The sequence below is a fragment of the Hylobates moloch genome, unplaced genomic scaffold (assembly GCF_009828535.3).
Source record: "Hylobates moloch isolate HMO894 unplaced genomic scaffold, HMol_V3 SCAFFOLD_6, whole genome shotgun sequence".
Classification (NCBI taxonomy): Eukaryota; Metazoa; Chordata; class Mammalia; order Primates; family Hylobatidae; genus Hylobates; species Hylobates moloch.
The window spans coordinates 2,192,166-2,209,098 of record NW_026652281.1 but is presented as its reverse complement, the minus strand read 5'-3'; the positions used below and the strand labels follow the sequence as shown (position 1 = coordinate 2,209,098).

At 60.5% G+C, this 16,933-nt stretch overlaps 1 protein-coding gene across 1 annotated transcript in view; it reads right to left on the bottom strand.

Annotated features, from left to right (window-relative positions):
• Positions 1–1,038: 1,038 nt before the first annotated feature.
• The window catches only part of SLC7A5 (solute carrier family 7 member 5), a 41,732-nt gene continuing 25,837 nt past the window's right edge, over positions 1,039–16,933 (bottom strand). Inside the window, exons 3-10 of the mRNA XM_032156231.2 lie at positions 12,928–13,033; positions 12,342–12,386; positions 11,618–11,741; positions 10,593–10,696; positions 9,685–9,781; positions 8,042–8,191; positions 5,844–6,021; positions 1,039–4,433 (exon numbers count right to left, since the gene is read on the bottom strand). Coding sequence (XP_032012122.1) covers positions 4,378–4,433; positions 5,844–6,021; positions 8,042–8,191; positions 9,685–9,781; positions 10,593–10,696; positions 11,618–11,741; positions 12,342–12,386; positions 12,928–13,033 — 860 coding nt within the window. The 3' untranslated portion in view covers positions 1,039–4,377. The remainder of the gene's footprint in view (positions 4,434–5,843; positions 6,022–8,041; positions 8,192–9,684; positions 9,782–10,592; positions 10,697–11,617; positions 11,742–12,341; positions 12,387–12,927; positions 13,034–16,933) is intronic.

The window sequence follows — 16,933 nt, the reverse complement described above, 5'->3', positions numbered from 1 at the left end:
AGCACTGAGAGGCCTGGGCCTCAACTTCCCAGCAGCGAAGACATTATTACAGTGCGCCCGAATCCTCCCAGAGCCCACGGGAGATGGGTGGGCCCCTCCTGCCTGGGTAGTCAGAGTAGGGGGCGCACACAGATCCTGAGCCAGGGCTCCAGGTGACCCCGGTTGCCGCAAAGTTTCCCACCTGCACCCCAGAATGCCCTGGTCCACCACTGGGCAAGGTCTCCCTAAAGAAAGGGCAATGGGGAGGGGGGCCCCAGCCCACTAGGAAAAAGCCGCCCAACCCCCAGTCTCAGGAGACCTGCAGCCAGGAGGCCTCTTTGCTAACACCCCATGGAGCTGACTGCTCACTCCAGTGACTTTGTATTTCTGGAGCCCTCCTGGTTCCTCGCGGGACTCAGTGGCTCCAGGATAAGACTCAGACTATGGGACCCCTCCCGTTCAGCGGGGACTGCATGGGTCCTGCAGATAGGAGCCTTCACTGGATCCAGGACGGAGCCCCATGGTTGCCTTCCCACTTCATGCTGGGAGGTGGATGAGGGGCTCATGCTCTGAGCCCCGGACTTGCCCTCTTAAGTGAGAGGCTTGGGAGTGTCCTGGGAACACAGAATCGGTGCCGCTTCCTCTCTTGCTCTGATCCCAGGTTGGAGAAAGCCTTCCTTCCTGACCTCCCAGGAGCTGGAGCCCCGCATCCTCTCAGCAGGTGACCCCCAAACCCTTCCCAACTTCACCCCTGCAGCTCCCTGGGACTGGAACCTTCCCCCTCCTTCCCGGTGGTCTCCACCTGAACATCCCTGTGCAGGCTGCCTGCCCCCCACTCCCGAGGCAGATCCAAGATCTTGGCTCAGACCCCCCACCCTCGAGGGGTGCGTGCTCACATGTGTGCTACCCGCCCATGGCTCACCCCCGCCCAGTGGCCTCAGTGAGCTGTCGGGGAATGAATGAATGAATGTGGGAAGGAATGGAGTGGCCAAGAGGGGGCCAGGAAGGTTCCTACACACAGAACCCGGCGCAGAAGAAAAGAACACAGAACATCAGCGGTAAGATGATTTGAGTGTTTCTTTAAAAATAAAAACCCCACAAAAGCCAGAACACCCTACCCAACCCAGCCCAGTGTAACAGGTTAGCCATTAACACAGAATAAAAAAGGTCCCAGCCACACATGTCATTACTCGGCAAAGGGTGTCCGGCCTGGTCGGCCGACGTCACAGTGGATGGCCCTGCGTGGCCGGGACACAGACGGGGAGCAGGCATGGCACCTGCGCCACGCAGAGCAGCAAGGCTGAGCACGACCACTGGAAATAAATAAACATGGTGCCGACAGCATCTTTAAATTAGTGACGTTAGCACAAAACAAAAAAGCAAAACATCTGAAAATGCACTTTCTTGTTTTGGTGGGGTGTGCTTGAAAACACCTGAAGCCCACGAGTGGAAACCGTTGCGGACGTTTGTCAGTGGAGTATGGAGAAAAAGGGACGGAAAAGCCAAGTGTTCGGAGACAGTCCCCTGCGGTGGCCCTGGTCTCCTGTGGAATTCTAGCACAGCAGGAAGGGCAGGGGGAAGCAGGCCCCAGTCAGCACTGCGGGACACGGCCCCCGCCTCCTGAAGTGGGGTCCCCAGGCTGGGGTGGGGCACACAGCACCAAGGATCACAGACCAGACCCCCCACCGACCTTCTGCGGAGGAGCTCCCACCCCAGCTCAGATGCCCAGAAGCGCCCTGCGCAGTGTCAAGACGGGCCCCAGCTCAGATGCCCAGAAGCGCCCTGCGCAGTGTCAAGACAGGCCCCAGCTCAGATGCCCAGAAGCGCCCTGCGCAGTGTCAAGACGGGCCCCAGCGGCCCCAGCCGTTTCACTCAGCAGCTACTTTCCACAGCAGATGCTGGCAGCCCCCATGCTTGCCCACAGCCACAGCAGCGAACAGGCAAGCGCGTGTCATCGAGGGGCCACTGGCTCCCTGTATCCTTGAGGCATATCCACCTCCCAGAGCAGGAGGTTGGAAGAGAACGGCATCCCGAGGACCCCTAGCTGAGGCGGGAAGGGAAGAGGCTGACGTCGTGCGTGGGCCCTGCCGGCCCCAGTGGGAAGCAGTGGTGCGTGCCTCCAGGGAGCACCTCTCCTGGACCCGGGGCCGTGGCCGCCTACAATGTCCACTGCCTCCTGGATTCGCACAGCAATGTGCCAGGCAGGCGGGCCACCAGCTACTGTCTTTATTTGCAGCCAAGAGAACAGGCTCAGAGGGAAGAGGTCTTGCCCAACACAGTCAGTCCACCTGCCTGCTGGTGGTCCTCGGCCTCCAGACCGTGGGCTGTCCCTTGGATGAGTGGAATTCGGCCCCAGGAAGGATGCAGGTCCTATGGGCAGATGCTGTGAAGTCTGTCCATGTGCAGCGGGAAGCAATGGGGCAGGGGTGAATAAAGGTCTTCATTCCTCAAGCAAGAAAGACGGACATCTGGTCTTGGGTCCCCAAACTGTTTATCAGGTTTCTCCGCGCCCAGTGGATGGTGACAGGGTCCCGGTGCCCAGGCAGGGGCGGCAGGCTCCCCTGGGCACTTGCTTAGAGCTTGCGGCTTGAGCAGCCGCTGGTCAGTGAAGCCGTGTCCAGCTCCGGTGGCTCCCGGCTTGGGACACTCAGGGCTGTGCCACAGGCCAGCTCCCCCAGCCACAGCTGAGCACTGGAGTGATGCTGGACCACTTGGCTCCACCTCTGGCTGGGGAGAAGGGAAGCCCGGGGCCTGAGAAGGCAGAGCCCCCCAGAGCTCAGGAGGGGCCTGGCGGGGTCTTCTTGTTCTGGGGGTCCCTGGCTGCTGCCATGGAGGCAGCGACAGCTCAGGAAAGTGGGCCGCACTGGCCAGGCCTCGGCTGCCTCCCACAGGGAAAAAAATTCACGGGAACAAAAGAAACAGGGGGTGCACTAGTTCCCTCTCTGCAGGAGGGTGAGGACTAGGTGAGAGCCTGGGGCCTCCAAATGCACGAGGCAGAGAGGTGGGCGGTGCTTGGCTCTGTCTCCTAGACAGTGGGCGTCAGGACCAGGACAGGAAGTGAGGGTGACACGGAGAGTGCGGAGGTGCCTTGGCCGGGAGTGGGAACCCAGCACCAGCCAGAAGGGGCTGCTGGGCGGGGAGTTGGGTGGTACAGAGGCCAATGCATTGGAGCCTGAGGGTAGCTGCGACTTCTGGGGCAGGGGACACTGCTGTGTGGAGCCCAGGGTGGGTGCCCACTTGGGTGCCTGGCCGCAGTGTGTCTGCCTTTCTTGTCTCTGTTTCTAGAAGACTGAAGGGCAGGGGCTTTGTCTGCATGAACCAGAACTCAGCCTCCAAAACTGGACACAGAAATAGCCAAGAGGCCGCACTGCCCAGAGGCCAGGCCTGGTGAGCTAGGGGGGATGCCGGCACCCCCCGCCCCACCCTGGGGCTGTTCCCTGGCTCAGGATGGTGTCTCGGGGCTAGGGTTATGGTCAGGAGTCCAACGGGGCCTCAAGCACCTCCTGGGAGGAGCTCTGGAATCACCCACCTTGCCTGGATCCCCCACCCCCATCCCAGTGCCACCCTATAGCTGAGTTTCCACTCTGCACACCCTAAGGCAGAGACATAAGCCCGCAGGGCTGGTTTTCACGAATGTCACAAGCACATGTGTCTGGGCAGCTGTCCGGCTTTCAGTGCAAGTCTGTAGTAGCATTGAGGTTCCAAGTCTCAGTAGCTCTGTTCACCCAGGGTCTGGTCCCTTGGGGCACATAGTGTGCAGGAGAAAGGAAGGCTCCCAGCTCCTTAAAAAATCAGGCCGGGCGCGGTGGCTCACGCTTGTAATCCCAGCACTTTGGGAGGCCGAGGCGGGCGGATCACGAGGTCAGGAGATCGAGACCACAGTGAAACCGCGTCTCTACTAAAAATACAAAAAAATTAGCCGGGCGTGGTGGCGGGCGCCTGTAGTCCCAGCTACTCGGAGAGGCTGAGGCAGGAGAATGGCGTGAACCCGGGAGGCGGAGCTTGCAGTGAGCCGAGATTGCGCCACTTCACTCCAGTCTGGGCGACAGAGCGAGACTCCGTCTCAAAAAAAAAAAAAAAAAATCATCATCTTAGTGGTGTCAAAATTTAAGTTAAAAAAAAAAATACAAGTAAACAAAGGAGGGCAGGGAAAAAGGGCCCAACGAGACCAGAAGCTGCTCCCGGGCAGGAGCACGGGCACACCTGGGTCCCTGGCCCTCAGCTGAGGGACGAGATTCGTACCAGAGTTTTCACAGCAGCCTCCGCTGCCCGACCTGGGAGGGACGGCGAGGGACTGGGATGCGCCACTGAGCTGTGGGTTGCAGGGAACCGGAGTGGGTTCGAGGAGGTGAGCTGCTTTCACTGGCCTCTGCGCATGATCCTCCAGCAGCCACTCGGCTATGTCTCCTGGGGGACCACCTGCATGAGCTTCTGACACAGGACGGTCGTGGAGACTGTCAGGAGAGAAGGCAGCTGTGTTAGCCTGGGGGCTGGGCAGGCACCAGTGGGACATGGGGGCGTGAGCTGGGGCTCCCCCAGCCCTGCTGTCACCAAACCCAGCGCCGCTGCCCAGCGCTGGGATTTTAAGGAACCCTCCCTTGTGTACTTGTGCACGTGGGTGCTGGGTGCCTGAGATGCTGTCTCCTGCTGAAATGCAGGAGTGCCCCATCCCACTCGGCCCACCCCTCGCCTGCTTCAGAACCCTGGGGAGGTGGAGTGCGGCCTCTGGAGCACACAAACCAGGCCCTGGTGTCTCGGCAAAGTGCAACGGGGGGATGACAGGCCTTCCTGCAGCTCCACACCCGGGCCACCACCTGGACACATGCCCGGGCTGTTCACAGCAGCCAGGCTGTCCTGCAGGCAGGGCCGGAGGGGCCAATCTGCTAAGGGTCCTCGGAAGACCTGTCGCGCCTGGGACTGTCTCCAAAGACATCGCTCTGGGGAGGCGGACTGCTTTCAGGATAGAGATGGGGGTTTGCTTTAAGCTCTTGGTGTCCTGAATGACAGTTAATGCAGATCCCACTGCAAAGCTTGAGGCAAATGTTCTACCATGACCCTGGCGGTGATCAGAGTGTGGGGTTGGGGTGGGGGGTCTCCCTGCCTGTGTTGCTGCCATCCCGGGAATTCTCAAAGCCACCCAGTGACATGGGGGTCAGCGTCTAGGCCCGCAAGCACCCTGGCCTTTTTCTACGAGCCTGGCCACATTTGCAGGCGCTGAGGACGGGGTCCTGAGCTTGGTGGCAAAGCACCCCTGGGGCCACCGCTGCACAGAGGGCTGGGCGGTGGGTTTCTCCTTCTGCCTTTCTTTTTTTTTTTTTTTTTGAGACAGAGTCTCGCCCTGTCGCCCAGGCTGGAGTGCAATGGTGCGATCTCTGCTCACTGCAACCTCTGTCTCCCGGGTTCAAGTGATTCTCCTGCCTCAGCCTCCTGAGTAGCTGGGATTACAGGCGTGTGCCACCATGCCCAGCTAATCTGTGTATTTTTAGTAGAGACAGAGTTTCACCATGTTGGCCAGGCTGGTCTTGAACTCCTGACCTCAAGTGATCCACCTGCCTCTGCCTCTTTCTGCCTTTCTGGGTAAGTCTGCTGTGTCCACTGGTGGCAGCCAACAGGATTTTGTTACTTGGCAGCAGTAGCCGGGTTTTCTGGAATCCCTCGTCCTGAGAGATTAGCTGGTGCTGCGCTGAGTGTCTTATCCCTGAACCATGTGGGCTGTGTGTCACTGGCAGACACTGCAGTGACCTGAACCCTCCTGCCACCCAACACGCTTGGCCCCGTGTGGCTGGAGATGGCCGACGCCTCTCAACTCCCTCTGCTGCCCAGGGCGGAGGGTAGCATGGGCCGTGGGCCAGCGAGATACTCACAGATGCCCTGGAGGAGCCACTTGGGCTTGTTTTTCCACCAGACCCCGAGGAAGTAGATGGGCAGCCCGCTGAGGATGATGGTAAAGCCGATGCCACACTCCACGGGTGTCTTCCAGAAGGAGACGGCGATCAGGAAGAGGCAGGCCAGGATGAAGAACACGGGCAGGGCCAGGTTCACCTGGGGCAGAGGACAGGGCCTGGGTGAGCCCTCTCCTGTCCAGCCTCCCTCCCCCACACCCCGAGGTTCCTCAGCCCTCCTGGGCCCTCCATACCCACAGCTGCTGACTTCCAGGTCACCAGGATGTGATCTGCACCCCATCTGCCTCACACACCGGGCTGTCCCACCCTTGACTCTGCATACGGTCCTGGGCACGTTGCCAGGGGCTCAGGCGGCTTATCATGAGGGATGGAAGGAGCCAGCTTCATCTCCCAAGGCCTCCCACGGGCAGGGAAGGTCACGGCCCCATTCCCACATCACAGGCCTGGAAACCCTGAGCCGCCAGGACGCACAGGGGCCTGATGCTTCCAGGAGACAGTGGCCACCCACTAATAAGCCAGGAGACCACCCTCTTGGAGACGCCGCTGTGGACAGCGCTGAGCAAAAGCCCATCGCTGAAGCTGCAGCCTAAACTGTCACCTTCAGCAGATGAGCTCCACCTGGCACAGAAGCCAGGCAGGGCTCCGAGGAGCCTGCAGGCCCAGCCCGCGAACCGCGGCTCGGCATGGCCTGGGGATTGACTCAGCTGTCCTGAATCCATACCTGGACAGGGCACCCTGGGAGACGCAGGGCTGACCACGGGTCCCAGCCCATCAGTGCAGGCTGCATGGCTGCCCTGTCCCCAGGGAATAGACACCAACCCGTGCCCAGGCTCACAACAGTGGGTAGAGCCTACCCCATGCCCAGGTCCCCATGGGGGCTGAGCCCCTGCTGTGCCTGGTGACTGCCCTGTGCCCTAGACACTGCCCTAGGCTGGCACAGCAGGCAGAAGCTGGCGCCCATGTATGGCGGCTCTTCCTCGCCCTCTGCAGCCTTCTCTTGGGGCCGCAGCTGGGTTCTTGTGCTGACCGTATTTTAAAGCCCCTGGTTTTTTGTTTGTTTGTTTGAGACGGAGTCTCGCTCTGTCGTCAGGCTGGAGTGCAGTGGCGCGATCTTGGTCTCCCAGGTTCATGCCATTCTCCTGCCTCCGCCTCCCGAGTAGCTGCGACTACAGGCGCGCGCCACCACGCCCAGCTAATTTTTTTGTATTTTTAGTAGAGACGGGGTTTCACCGTGTTAGCCAGGATGGTCTCTATCTCCTGACCTTGTGATCCGCCCGCCTCGGCCTCCCAAAGTGCTGGGATTACAGGCGTGATCTACTGCGCCTGGCCTAAAGCCCCTGTTCAACAGCGTTCACAGGCATCCCCGGAGCCCCCAGGCTTCAGGAACACAGAGGGAGAGATGGTCTGAGCAGGGAAGCTGGGCTACTGTGACAGCCATATGCCAGCTGAGTGACAAAAGCTGCTGGCCAGCAGCCACCAGGGGCTCTGGCCTCTTGTTCTGTGTCAGGGCCAGGGCGGCAGGGCTTGCTGGACCCCAAACAAAAGCATGGCCTCTGCTGGACGGCCCCGTTTTTGGAGAACGCAGCCCACTGATAACAGCTGCCCCTCTGAATGAGCCGCTAGGGATGGGGAGAGTCCAGGAGAGTCCAGCTGGGCCCAGGCGCTCCTCAGGCCGGGTACCCTGCATTGCACCTGCCAGCACAGCCCCGACGGCCCAATGAATGCTGTGCCAGGCCCGGCTCTGCCCCACCCCTGCCGGAGCTCACCACCGCCCACCTACGACTGCAATGTCCTTATCTGCTTCCCTCCATTCAAGGGAGCACAAGCTCTGTGCCATCCGCTGTCCTTTGAGGAACCCCAGCTCCTGCAGTCACACTTGGCACCCTCGTAGCTGGTGGTCAAGTCATCACCGGAATTAGTTGGCCCCCGTGTCTGCTGTAAAAGCATGGGCACGCATGGCCTCACACCCCTCCCACCGGGACCCCTTGCGGCATGAGCCCTGGTTTGCCGAGGGGACACACGGGCTTGATGTGGACGTGGCCCGGCCCAGGTGCATGCACGCGGGGGCAGGTCCAGAGGCTGAGCTGGGATGCTGGCTCCCGACTCAGGGTCCTGCCTCTGGGAAGGGTGCCTGGGTGAGCGGAAGGCCCTGGGCTCACCTTGATGGGCCGTTCAAGCTCGGGCTTTCTGTAGCGCAGCCAGATCATACCGATGATGGCCAGGGCCACGCACAGCCAGTTGAAGAAGCTGAAGAAGTTGATGACGGAGAAGATGTCCTTGGAGAAGGCGTAGAGCAGCGTCATCACACACTGGAAGACAGAGGCGGCTGGCTGAGCCCTGGGGCCCACGACCAGGGCTGTGGAGGGCCGAGGTGGCCACCGGGGACTGTCCAGCCTGGCTGGGCCCAGCTGAGCACCAGGGAATTTTGTTTTAAAGGAGAAACCTCATCTTAGCAACATGCAAGGTCTTGAAGGAGGAAAGGAGGGAAGGAGAGAAGGAGGGAGGAGAGGAGGAGGGAAGAGGGGGAAGGAGAGAAGGGGGAGGAGGGGGGAGGAGGAGGGAAGGAGGGAGGGAAGGAGGAGGGAAGGAGGGAGGAGAGGAGGAGGGAAGGGGGGAGGAAGGAAGGAGGGAAGGGGGAGGAGGGAGGAGGAGGGAAGGAGGGGGGAGAGGAGGAGGGAAGGAGGGGGGAGAGGAGGAGGGAAGGGGGAGGAGGGAGGAGGAGGGAAGGAGGGGGAGAGGAGGAGGGAAGGAGGGGGAAGAGGAGGAGGGAAGGGGGAGGAGGGAGGAGGGAAGAGGGGAGGAGGGAAGGAGGGAAGAGGGGAGGAGGGAGGAGGAGGGAAGGAAGGGGGAGAGGAGGAAATGGAAACCACATTTGGGTTAAGGACAGGTGGAGAGCACAGTGTACATACGCAGCTGGGCTCCGCTGGACTGCGGCTCTGTGTGCGAGGGCCACAACCTGACCTAACCCAATGGTCACCAAGAAAACAGTTTCTGTAACCCCTGGCACAGCTGTGCTCCCGAGGACTGTGCAGCTGCCAAAGAGTCCAGGACTTGCTGCCCTTCCTGACTCACTTCTAACTCAGGGAAGGAGTAGTAAGCAAGGGCCAGGAGCTCTGAGGCCAGCCCACAGCTGCCAGACCCCAGCTTCCTCTGCTGTATCTCACTGGCTTTGGGGGAAGCAGCCGTGCGGGGGCCAGTGTGCTGAGGGGCGGGGCCTGCAGCCCACAGCCCTGGAGGAAGCCACTGTGGGAGTGGCCTCCCCAGCCCTGGTCACACCCTTGGATGAGAACACAGCTCCAGGCACCAGCTCCCTGAATTCCTGACTCACGGAAACTGTGGGATAATAAGTGCTTTTCCTTTTAGACCACTACATTTCGGAGTGATGGGTGACACAGCCAGAGGGAACAAAGGCAGTCACATGGGCTGGCACGGAAAGATGCAGGAAAAGCCGAAGGCAACTGCACGTGATGCACTCGGCTGAGAAACGAACGGAGTGGGCGCCCGCGGGGTGGAGGTGCAGTGAGCCAGGCGGCCGGCAGAGCAGCACCCTGGGTGCAGCTTCTGCCTCCCGCATTTCCGATGGTCTGATTTGTGTGTGGCAGCCACCATATATTGTTTTTGGAATAAAATCTAAAGCCCCTCCAGCACTCTCTGGCATTCAGTGGAGCTCGGCAGGAGGCCACATTTGAGCTGCCACCCAGTCCACACCCCAGACAGAGCTGCAAGCTGTGGCAGCCTCCCTCTGGGGAGCCCCCGGACAACCCCCAGCGACGTAGGGCACGGGGCCGTGCAGCAGGCTTACCGTGAACACGAGGGACGGCACGGGGGTGAGGAGCTGTGGGTGGATCATGGAGAGGATGGAGGGCAGGTGGCCTTCCCGGGACCCCACGAAGAAGAGCCTGTGGACAGACAAGAGTGGCAGGGTCAGCCACCACCCCACGACTCAGCACACGGACAGGGGACACGCAGGCTGGGGAGTGGACAGGGCCTGTGCCTGGCTTGTCTGGGCCTCTCTGGCCAGAGTGGGAAGCGGGCCCCTCCAGCTGCTGGCTGTGGGCCTCTCAGTGCCCCCAACCAACCCGGCAAGGAGAGCAACTTGGGAGCCACTGCTCACTCCAGCCCAGGGAAGTCGAGTGGCAGCCATGGGGCATCTAGGACACCACAGCTGTGTCACCTCCAGGCAGGAGTGGGGAGGCCAGGGCCAAAGTTCATGCTTCCTTTATTTCTGTATTATTTGAGTTTGCTGCTGCCTTTTTTTTGAGATGGTCTCACTTTGTCACCCAGGCGGGAGTGCAGTGGCACCATCTCAGCTCACTGCAGTCTCAACCTTCTGGTCTCAGGCAATCCTTCCATCTCAGCCCCCCAAGTAGCTGGGACTACGGGCATGTGCCACCAGGCCTGGCTAATTTTTGTACATTTTTGTAGAAATGGGGTTTTGCCACGTTGCTCAGGCTGGTCTCAAGCTCCTGAGCTCAAGCGATCTGCTCACCTCGGCCTCCTAAAGTGCTGGGATTACAGGGACGAGCGATCTGCTCACCTCGGCCTCCTAAAGTGCTGGGATTACAGGGACGAGCCACCATGCCTGGCCTATGTGAGCAATTATGCATCCCCAGTATCACACAGACAAACCTTTTACAGACACGGGAACATGTTGAACCTGGCCACGAGGCCTGGGTCTCCCTCACCTGTGGTGGATCGGGCTGTGCTCACCTGGAGGACGTGAACAGGGACCCATTGACGGAGCCAAAGCAGGACAGGCCCACGAAGACGGGGATGATCCAGGACATGACGCCCAGGTGATAGTTCCCGAAGTCCTAGGCAGACACAGCCAGTAAGCTGGGCCCCACCGGGCCGGCCCTCGCCCTCCCTGCACTCAGCGGGAGCCCTCTGCACCGGGCCGGCCCCTGCCCTCTGTGCTCACAAGAGCCCTCTGCAGAGGACCTCTCGGGCTGGATTCTGGCCTCTGGGGGGACTTCCCAGGACAGGGCTTTCCAGCGACCCCTGCCCAGCCTGCTTGTGTGGGAGCCCTCGCTGGTCCTGATTTGCCCCCTCCTCTGGGACTCCCTGGAGCAAGCTACGGCCTCCAGGTGGGGATCTTGCCTTCCCCATCTGGGGTCCTCCACAGGCCCAGCACGGTGCCCTGCCGGCAGTGGGCTGGGAGTCAGAGCTTGTTCAGTAGGAAGCTGGCCAGAGCACCCACTCCCTCTTCCCCCGGCCCTGGGAGGGCAGTGGGAGGGGCCTCGGGAGCTGCGAGGCCAGCCTGGCTGAGCTGCCGGGTGACACCGCCCGGGCCTGGCCTCCTGCCTGCCAAGCCAGCAGCAGCCATGCCTTCTAACGAACCCCAGTCTGTGGCAGACTCCAATCTTTCTGTACTCAGATTTAAAATGACCGCTGCCCTCGACTCCCTAGGCATTCTGGCTTACAGCTTGGTTCTGGGTGTGGCTTGGCATCAGATTTTAAACCCTTCTCCCCTGAGACTCCCCCAGCAGCCGAGGTCGAGGACGATTCCCAGACACTTCCTCTGCGGTTGTTGTGAGGGGAGACCACCACTCCACCCCTCCGGATAGGGGAGGCTTAGAGACGCGGGGCCCCCTCTGGGTAGGGGAGGCTTAGAGACGCGGGGCCCCCTCTGGGCAGGGGAGGCTTAGAGACGCGGGGCACCACTCCGGTTTGGAGGGGACGGGCTGGCCACAGCCTCTCAGGCCCCTGGTGAGAGCTGGCGGGTAGCGGCTCACCACAGCCACGGCCTCGGACGAGAGCATCTGCTCGGTGGACAGGGTGGTGAAGTAGGCCAGGTTGGTCAGCACGTACACCAGCGTCACGATGGGCAGGGAGATGATGATGGCCAGGGGCAGGTTTCTGGAAAGAACAGGGAAGACATGTCACCCAACGCAGCCCGGGCTGAAGGCCAAACCCTGTGCCCGGGAGCCAGGTGGGCTTCTCCCAAGCAGTAGCTCCAGCCTCTGTGCCGGGCTTCTCGGGGAAGGTGGGAAGCAGCAAGAGAGCACAGGCTGGCGGCAGGAGGCTGTGCCTGGGGCGGGACACTGCACAGGCCTGGCTGGTGCCTTGGCCGCGGCCTCAGCTTCCCCACCTGAGAAATGGGGATTCTTCTGGGTGACCTCAAGGGCTCAGGAGAGCTAAGTTAGGCTGCCTGGTCTGAATCCTAAGGCTCTGCCTACGAGCTGCACAGCCGGGGACCAGAGCCGAGCCCAAGCAGCTCCTCTGTACCGTCCCGCCCTGAGTGGGGGCCTCAATTGCCACCCGTTCTCTGGAGAAACCGTGTTCAAGGACACACGGCCAGAAGCCAACCACCCCACATCCTGCTGGCCCCAGAGGCCCCAACCACAGCTCTACTGCGAGCTGGCCTGAGCCGACCAACAGGCTTCGAGTGGAATGTGGCTGCTTCCTGCTTCACATTAAAATCATGAGAAAAGACGGCTCCATCATTCTTGCACGTACCTGTAGGGGTTGATCATTTCCTCTGTGACGAAATTCAGGTAATTCCTAAAATTTAGAGAATAGTGTTCAAATTATATGATCCTCATCAGGGAAAGTCAATCACCGGGGAGAGAGCATCCCAGGGTAGCTGGTGAGCCCGCCCCCCGCGGTCTGCTCGCTGGGCTGGAAAGCGGACCTGGAGTGGGAGCTCAGCCTCCTGTCTGTTCCGGGGGGTCCCTGCGACCCCTTCCAGGCCCTCCCGCACATTCCCTGTCTGCTTGCCCTACCGGGGTGATTCTCAGGTCCCTGTGAGGCCCGCCTGAGCGCAGGAGTCAGGCTGGGGACCTGGAGGAGAGGGGCCGCAGGGCTCAGCTGCCTCCACCTGCCACCTTCGCCAAGACCGAGACGTGGAGCTGGAGCCAGAGTAGGGCTGCAGCGGGCGGCCTCCCCACGCTTTGTCGGGATGTGGGTGACTCGAGGGTCGCCTGCTGCTCTATGCTGTCCACTCCCTTTAACTGCCCCTTGATGGCTGGGAGATTTGGGATTCCTGGACACGTCAGGGACTGTATATCCCCAGACCAAGGGACCCAGACATTCCAGAACCTACCATCCTCCATAGGCAAAGAGGCCGCTGTATAATGCCAGCACGATGTTCCCCACATCCAGTTTGGTGCCTTCAAATGAGAACTTGGGATCTAGATTAGACACGTCACCTGGCGGGGGCCAAAGAAAGAAATGCTGGGTTAGACAGCGCTGAACAGAGGTCATGCTACCAGTTCTAGAATGTTCCTGGAGGAAAATACATAGCAAACAAAAATGCTGGGGTGAAGGCTTTTCACTGTGACACATGGTATGTACCTGCTGAGCCACATGGAGGGTGCAGGGATCCAACCACAACCAGAGGGATGTGGCCCCGCTGGAGGCCCTGTGCCTACCTGAGAGGTGACAGGCAGCTCTGACCACTGCCCAGGAGGGCTCCTCAGACGCTTAGCTACAGGAGGCCAGGAGGGAGGGGTCAACCAGCCCCAGTTGCCTTCAAGAACGTTCCCGAGACCTCATGACATGAGTGTCAAGGCAGTACAAAGCCAGGGAACCTCGGTTTCCATCCTGGCTACGGCAACAAGGAAGGCCCAGAGCCACTAGGGCCCTGCTTCTTGGGGTGCGAGGAGGTCGGAACAGACCACCCTCCTTCCAGGGCTGGCAGGACAGGCCTGGGCAAGAACATAGGTTTGTCCTGAACCATGCTGAGCGCGTGGCCAGCTACAGCCGGGGCAGGGGCAGGGGCAGGGGCAGGGGCAGGGCTGCTGGGGCCGAGAACGAGGCCTGTGTTGTGTGCAGAGCTCTCTCCTTTGCCGTCCGAGGACACACGTCACTGGACTTCGTGACTGCTCCACCCTATCCCAGAAGGACCTCATTTCAAAAATTGAACCTCAGTCATGTCTGCGAAGACCCTTTTTCCAAATAAGGCCACCAGCATTCATGGGTTCCCCAGGAGGACATGTTTTTTGTGGGAAGGGGTGTCTCCGGAAGGTCACCTGGCTGCTAGGACAGCACTGGCCCTTTCTGTGGCTGTTAGCCTCCTCTGTGAAATGGGCTTGATGTGTTTGAGCCTGGAATACATTGCCCAGACACCAGTCTCACAGATCGCTGTGCTTCAGGAAGGAGAAGCTGGAAACAAGACCAAAGACACCACCGGAACAAAGGAGCCAGGTCCCCTCCCGCCCACCTGCTAGGCACATACGCAGCTGGAGGCACGAGTGGAAATCTTGGTCAGGCTGTGGACTGTTAGTTCATTTGAGAACCGTGTGTGACGGTGTCCTTCCTGCTGGAAAGTCACCGGCCTGTCTCACAGGGCCAGGCAGGGACGGGCCCCGGGGCTGCTGTGTCCCACCATGTGGCCTTGGACCACAGGTCACAATGGGGGCCCAAGAAGGGGAACCACCTTGGTGGTCCAGGGAACACCGCAGAGTGATGAGGTGAGCAAATTTCAAAGGGGACCCGTGAAGGGAGGTTCCCATAAGACCTTGGCAATTACCCCAAAGTGTGCACTTCAAAGGTGGCACCGGATTTCCTACGGCAGAGCCCACGGTGGGGTCCCTTCCCGCTGGGTGGATCCAGTTCCTGTTTTGCACCTGCTTCCCCGTGGCGTGCTGGATGCCTGCGGCTCTGCCCCCAGCTCTGTCTGTCCCAGATGCCAGGTGTGCCGGGACCTTTGATCTTCAGCCTACACTGGGGGTGCCAGTGGGTTCCCTGAGGGCTGCCTGCCACCCTGCCCTGCCAAGGACTTGATCTCCTGAGAAGAAGGAGCTCCAGGGCCCACTGCCTGTGTGTGATGTGTTCCGGCTCCTGGTCACCGGGTGGTCAGCAGGAGGGGCTTGACCCTGCAGGCCTGGAGCGGGGGCAGCTCAGAGCAGCTCAGGACAGGGCACTTTGCACAGCACCTCGGCCAAGACGCCCACAGCCCCTCTGGCCTCCCTCCCATCTGCTCTCTGATGGAATGTTCTGGAATGTGCAGACCCTTCACATCTGCAGAGGCTTACTGTGTCCTGCCCACTTACTTCTGCTGGGGGGAGCATCTGTCCTACAAGTGGAGAAACGCAGACCTGCCAGGCTGCTTAAGAATCAAGGTCCTGCCTCCCCCATCCGGCACTCACGGTGGGAGGGGGTGAAGGTGAGCCCTGGAGGCCAGAAACACGTGCCCCATTCACTGTGACCACCCCGGGACTCAGCCTGAGCTGATGGACAGGAGGCCTCAGTCCACGGTCCCCACCAGACACATGAATCCTCATAGCCGACCTCCAACCTCATGACAGGAAAGGCGGCTGACCCTACACAGAGGGCGGCTGCTTTTGCTAAGGACAACATACCGAGGCTTCACATGGTATGAGGTCTTCAGGCAGGAGCCAGACATTGGCAGCTCTAAGTCCTGGGTAACTTTTTTTTTTTGAGACAGAGTTCCACCACGCCTGGCTAATTTTTGTATTTTTAGTAGAGATGGGGTTTCACCATGTTGGCCAGGCTGGTCTTGAACTCACGACCTCAGGTGATCCACCCGCCTCAGCCTCCCAAAGTGCTAGGATTACAGGCATGAGCCACTGCACCAGGCCAGGCTTGGATAACTTTAATGTTTTAATCAGGGTCTCACTTCACTCTGTGGTCACAGTCATCTCCAGGACTACAGCGCTGGGGACAGAATACCTGCCACACAGTGGCGCTCCGTGGGGTGCACGGTTCCATTCTACAGCCTCTGAAACTTCCAAGAAAATAAATACCAGCTGCTCTGCCCAAGCACAGACTTAAGAATCATCCCTGGGCCGGGTGTGGCAGCTCATGCCTGTAGTCCTAGCACTTCGGGAGGCTGGGGCAGGTGGATCACTTGAGCTCAAGTCGGAGACCAGCCTGGACAACATGGCCAAACCTCGTTTCTACAAAAAATACAAAAATTAGACGGGTGTGGTGGTGGCATGCCTGTAGTCTCAGCTTTCTGGGAGGCTGAGGTGGGAGGATGGCTTCAGCCGGGGAGGCAGAGGTTGCAGTAAGCCGAGATCATGCCATTACACTCCAGCCTGGACAACAGGCTCCAGCTACGGAGGCCCAGCAGGACCCCTCTCAAGCCGCCCATGTGGCTTCCATTCTTAGGACAGTGTGGCCAGGGATGCCCTGCGGGGACCTCCTGGCTATAGCTTGTCCAGGCCTCTCTTTGTCAGGTGTCTAAGGTCCTGGAGGATGGTGGATGTGCACAGAGGAACGACATCCCCCAGCCTCACAGCCTTGGGTGCGGCCGGCAGACCCACTCCTCAACCCTCATGGCGGATGCCAGGACGGCAGGGGCTCAGGTTTTCGGGGACCCAGTCAAACCACCCCAAGTCCCTCTAAGCTGCCTCCCTACCATGGACACAGCGTGTGCCCCACCACTGACCAGGGACAGGGCGTGGGGTGCAGGCGGGGATCTGGCAGTGCACTGCCCAAGGACCAGGGGCACAAGTGTGCCTCGTAGCAGACCCCGTGGGGCTGTGGGGTTTGCCAGCCCTGAATTCTGCTGGATGGTGGCTCAGGACAGAGGTGGCTTTGCTGGGCACCTGACCAAACACAGGCCACCCCTCTTTCCACGGGTGCCACAAAGCAGGTGCCAGGTCTATTAGCCCAAAACTCAGCCAGATCCAGGCAACTCAGCCTGGATCCCCCAGAGTTGTCCCTGGGGCTGGCACAGCCTGAATTGGGGATGACACCCCTGGGCTCTGCCTGCCTCCAGCGGTCTGGCTCTGACAGCAACTCTGCTGTAGGGTGGCCTGGAGGGCTGCAGGAGGGAACTGAGCAGCCCAGGGCAGCTGGACACAGGGAGGTCGCCACACTCATCCAGTGACTCCACACTACACAGGCGAGAGACACAACAGAGGTGGCAGTTAGACAGTGTTCAAACCCTGGGGACAGCACCCCCGCACCTCTCAGCATGACCGGGGGCATTCTGCATGCCGGGAGACCTGGGCTGTCACGATGGCGGGGCGGGGCGCTACTGGCACGGAGTAGGGGTCTGGGGATGCTGCTGGATGTCCTGCAATGCATAGGACACCCCCACACAACAGAGGGCACACGGTGGCAGAGGCGCCAGGCTG